This window comes from Myotis lucifugus, unplaced genomic scaffold (genome assembly GCF_000147115.1).
Source record: "Myotis lucifugus unplaced genomic scaffold, Myoluc2.0 scaffold_132, whole genome shotgun sequence".
Classification (NCBI taxonomy): Eukaryota; Metazoa; Chordata; class Mammalia; order Chiroptera; family Vespertilionidae; genus Myotis; species Myotis lucifugus.
This window is the reverse complement of record NW_005871180.1, coordinates 2,770,623-2,775,934: the sequence shown is the minus strand read 5'-3', so window position 1 is coordinate 2,775,934 and position 5,312 is coordinate 2,770,623. Positions and strand designations below refer to the sequence as shown.

Genomic DNA, 5,312 nt, shown 5'->3' with positions numbered 1-5,312 from the left:
CTGGATCAGTCTGATCTGAATTGGCCCCTTTAAAAATTTTGCTTCCCTGATGAGAAAAGCCAACTAGCCATGGTCTCCCCCTCACAGAGCGATGCCAAACCCAGTTACAGCACTTCAGACCTTATCCGAGTCCTGGTAAAATTCTGTTGTGTCAAATGTTTATTATGATAACTAAGTTGGCCATTGCCAAGAGAGCTCTTTTTGCTAGAGAGGGATCCTCAAACTAACGATTATTTTATTGACCAAAATGAACCTGTCGCTGGGCTTCATTCATTCATGATAGTTGGGGAAACAGAATTCTCACTGATGCTTAGTTCAGAAACCTTTCAGAGAGGACCTTCCAAGATACTGTCAAGTGTAGTTGTTCTTATGTAAGATTATTCATGCTAGTGAATACATTTTAGTGTTAAAATTACTCAATTCTTTCCCTCTCTCTCTCCCTCCAACCTTTATATTGTTATACATATATTATTATATGTTATACATATATTATATGCATTATACATTTTACATATACAGTATTATATATACAGTATTCTCTGTCTGCACATTTGAGAGATAATTCTGTATATGTCCTGTATATATAATACTGTATACATTATATGTATAATATGTCAAAGAGATAATGCTGAATATAGTATTTATTATGTTGTATATAATATGCCTATGTAACAACTTACACAACTAAAAATTTTTAATCTTTAAGAAAATGTATTGAAAAAACTGAAGAGCAAATATTTCCCAATTAGCAAAATCCTTGCCCCAGCTCTCCTTGCGAAGATTTCTAACACTGAGCACATTTTGGGGTGCCCAGCCCTGGATGGCCTTCTACCCATCCTCGGGGTTACCAGAGGAAGGAACTAAAGGCAAACAATGGCTGAAAGGACAGAATGAATAAACCATCCATCATACCCAAGAATTTGGAGATCTTGCCAATTTCTACTTCTGGTCCTTCAGCCCAAATCAAGGAAGCTTTTGTCAAGGGGTGGAACTGCGCGGTCCTTCAGCTTTGCTTTGTTTGTTGCATGACCCAGGGGCATCTTCAGATTTTCATTTCCCTGTCTGCCTCCTAAGCCGGTCCTCTTGCAAGTGCTTTCCAACGGTCCTGTGGCCACTTTAAACTTCCACTGGCTTCTCACGTTTCCATTCTAGTTTTATTTTTGAAATAGCTGCTGTTTTCCATCATACCAAATAGCTGGCTTGACTACATTTCTCACTCTTTTAGCTGCTGTGTCAATACTTCAAAACATTCAGTCAGTTACCTCAATTCAGTCAAAAATTGTCACAATGTTTGGCATTGTGTTGACACAGCCCATGGCATTGGAGGAAATACAGCTCATTAACTTCTTAGTGAATCTTTATGGAGATGAGTTCCACACCGTAACAGAGCTACAGATATGGCCGGACCACCATGACCAAAGGAAGGAAAGGAATTACTGCTGGAGTGCCAACTATGTGTCAGACCCTGTGGTAGGATTTATCCACATTTTAGCCATTTAATTGCACAATATTCCAAGCTGACCATCAACCAGAGTTAGGCTGAAAATAATAGTTTATTATGGAGTTCCTATTTACATGCTAATATTCAAAGAACACAGAAGAAAATAGCCTCTGCTGTAAAATTTCACTTAATGGATTAATTTCCTTTAACTTGTATTTAGGTTTATGGCAAAGTGATGTGGTTCCTTTAAGAAACTGGGAGGCAGGGTGCTTCATCTCAATATATGATGCACTTAGAGAAAGTGAACTTTACAGAGGATTAGACACAGACGGAGAGGTGCAGCTGGTTGAGGCAAGAAAGAGGGAGAAGGGGAGGGTGGAGAGACGGGAGAGCTATGTTCTCCAACCTAAAGGACTATATCTGTGAAATGAATATTCAAAACAGCACTGTCTGGCCCTGGTTGGTGTGGTTCAGTTGGTTGAGCATAATCCTGTGCACCTAAGGTCGCCAGTTCGATTCCCTGTCTGTCAGGGCATATGCCCGGGTTGCAGGTTCGATCCCTGATCAGGGTGCATATAGGAGGCAACCGATCTCTCTCTCTCTCTCTCTCTCTCTCTCTCTCTCTCTCTCTCTCCCTCTCCCTCTCCTTTCCTCTCTCTCTCTAAAAACCAATAAAAACATTAAAAAAAAACCAGCACCCTCTGAATGCCTACTGTGTACTATTACAGGGCTAACCAAGAGGGTTCAAGGAAACTGGAGGAGACACTAATGAATAGCGTTAATGAGCCTTTTAGCTAAGACCTGGAGTACTTTGCAATGAGAATGTCCTGAGGCACAGAGCCAGGGCAGAAGAAAGCTGGGGCAGCCTGAAGAGCAGAAAGTAAATAAGAAAACCCTAGAAACAGTCCTATAGCAGCAGTTAACTATAATATAAAAGGAGTTTATATTTTAATAGAATGAATTATTCTATTTTTCCTCTAAACATTTATGTCTTTAAAAGAACTAGTGAACTTTCTACACATTACATACCTGCTTGGCAACAATGTTCTGTGTGCAGAGGAAGCCGCCTTGGGCTGGCACGCGCCTGGGACTGCCTGATCATTTGTAAAGTAAAAGAAGCGCCTCTCCTTATGAGCCACCAGACCGTCTCTCCTCGCCCAGTCGGGGAATTGTAGCAGGCAGAATAGACTTTCCCCACAATTATGAAACTCGGCCGTTTTGTGTCTTGAATGACAATAATCTAGACACATAATTAGGTCCTAATTTCTGCTTCAGCGTTTTTCAGTTCTCAACAACTAATTGGTAATTTACTCTGAATTTTCCTTTGCATATATCCCACATGGACACAAAAAGTCAAAGTCAAAAAATAAATGTTTCCTATCTTATATCTTTTCAAATTAAAGTTTTATATCTTGTGCACATTTGTAAAGGTATAAAATAGAGCATTCTTTGACGTTCCCAAAGTGTTAAGATGCTAGTAAGCCTTTATGCATTTATTCTAAGGAAAAAAGAGAGGGAGGGAAGGAAGAAAGGAAAATTATTTCCCCAGTAATAAATCAATCTCTCTCTCTCTCTCTCTCTCTCACACACACACACACACACACACACACACACACACACACACACGACTGTGGGTCTTTTCATGCTTCCCTTTTATTGCTAATACATTCTATCTACAGAAAGATCAGAAACTATACATGTAAAGAGGGGGAAACAAAAATCACTTCTTACTCAATCTCACAGAACTAACTACTCTTGATATTTTTAGGTTGACCCTCAGCATTAGATTTTTTAAGAGAAGAATATCCTCTGTTCTTTATTAAAAAAAAAAAAAAAGGAAGGAAGGAAGGAAGGAAGGAAGGAAGGAAGGAAGGAAGGAATTAAAGGAGGGACCTGCTGCCTCCCTGACCTGTCTCCTCAGTCTAGTTCCTTTACCAGCCCATTAGTGCCAATAAAGTGTGATCCACACACACCTCCACACCCCTGAGTCACCTCGCACCATCCTACCCTGATAGCTCCAACCCCACGAAGAGATGTCATAGGCCACTTGGCCAAGGTCCTAATCCCAATAACTTGAAGAAGACCAGGTCTAAGTAATTAAAATGAAGTTTTAGTTTCTCTGGGTTTTGTTTGTTTGTTTGTTTGTTTGTTTTGGGGGGGGGTTGTTTGTTTTTTTTACTTAAGGATATTGATCTATTTTTTTCCAACATGTTTTACTTTATTCCTCTCAAGAACATAAAAATTATGAAGGGGGAACTTAACAGGAAATTTTAAAAATGTAACACAATTTTTCCTTTTAGTAGTCCTTGGGGTAGTTATGACAGAATAGGTTCCACTTTCTGTTTGTTTCTTTGAACAGGGATTTTGGTCCAAAGTTTTGTTTTTAATATCTGCTTCTGCCTCCCCCTCTATCAGATCGGCTTCCTCCACGGCCACCACCCCTGGGTGCTCTGCGGCTTGAACTGCTGTAGGAATCACGTGGAGGAGGGTACCCCCTTTCCATAGAAGGGGGAAGCCCTCTTTCTTGTTTGCCAACCCAATCACGACCACTTGAGTAGAGGTCACTTCGGCTGCTTGAGTAACTGTTTCGACTTCCACCATATCCGTCACGTGAGCTGCTGTAATCATCATAGCGACTGCTTCCGCCATAAGATGGCGGGGGCCCTCTTGTAGGTGGAGCACTACATGAGTTACCATAACTGTCATATGAATCCCTGTAGAAACCACCACTTGGATGATCTGAATAGTCACGATCACGACCATAGCCATCTCTATCACTATAGCCTCTTGATGGATAGTCATCACGTGAACTGGAATGACCATAATCACAATAAGTATAACCTCTTGGTGGTGAAGCATAATCTCTTGCATCACGGGAGCTTGGGTAATCTCTACTTGAGTAGCTGTCTTTAGTAGAATATCCATCATCTCTTGGGGACAAATAAGCATCTCTATGGGAAGGCAGGGGTTCCCTTCGAGGTGGGCCTCCATAACTATCTCTTCCACGAGATACAGGAGCTCTTCCTCCCATTCCACTGCTGCTGCGAACTGGTCCTGAAGGAGCAGATCTTTTAGCAGGAGGACCCCCACTTCTCGGTGGTGGTCCTCTTTTTACTGGAAGTGGTCCCCTGGAAGAACTCATGTTAAAATTCATGGAATAGCCACCATCATTCATGTGCCCTCCACGTGAGGGAGGTCGCCTGGTTCCTCCACTTCCTCCTCTTCCGCCTCTAAGACCCCTTGGAGGGCCTCTGCTTCTTGGAGGTGGAGGTGGTCCACGCCTACCAGTTTCAAATGATGGTTTGGTGGCTTGTTCTACCTTGATGGCGTTTCCATCTAAGGACTTTCCATTCATATCTCTGGCTGCATCCTTAGCATCTGCTGGGCTTTCAAAGGTGACAAAAGCAAATCCTCTCGATTTGTTGGTTTCACGATCTTTCATCAAGAGTACTTCCACTATCCGTCCATATTTGCCAAATACAGCTTAATACAGCTTCAAGGGCTTTCTCATTTGTTTCTGTATTGAGGCCACCAATGAAGAGCTTTTCTGGGCGATCAGCTTCAACCATGTTAGAGTCGGAGGGGTGACGACGGTTTCAAGCTCTTACGAGCTCGCTGACAGGGGCTTCCTAGCTGCTCAGCACAGGGAGGACTGGCTCTGAAGACGGAAGAGAGAACCTGCAGGAACTACTGCACCATATGTTGGGGTCCAACCCCAGCAGGTCCAGGGGTTCCCAAAGGTGTGGATGGAGTCGGCGGAGAAGGAATGACACAGACACAGCATTCAGTTGATCAGCAGCCTAGCCAGGATCTCCAGCCAAGTTCTGTGTCTATTGTCCTGTTACATCAGTATTTATACCAGTTGATTTTA

At 42.4% G+C, this 5,312-nt stretch overlaps 1 protein-coding gene across 1 annotated transcript; it reads right to left on the bottom strand.

Annotated features, from left to right (window-relative positions):
• Positions 1-3,652: 3,652 nt before the first annotated feature.
• Positions 3,653-5,010, bottom strand: LOC102423103 (RNA-binding motif protein, X chromosome-like). The gene is given in 2 exon segments (XM_023758576.1): positions 3,653-4,934; positions 4,936-5,010. Coding segments are annotated over 2 exon segments (1,185 nt in total). The 3' UTR covers positions 3,653-3,824.
• Between the last annotated feature and the right edge of the window lie 302 nt (positions 5,011-5,312).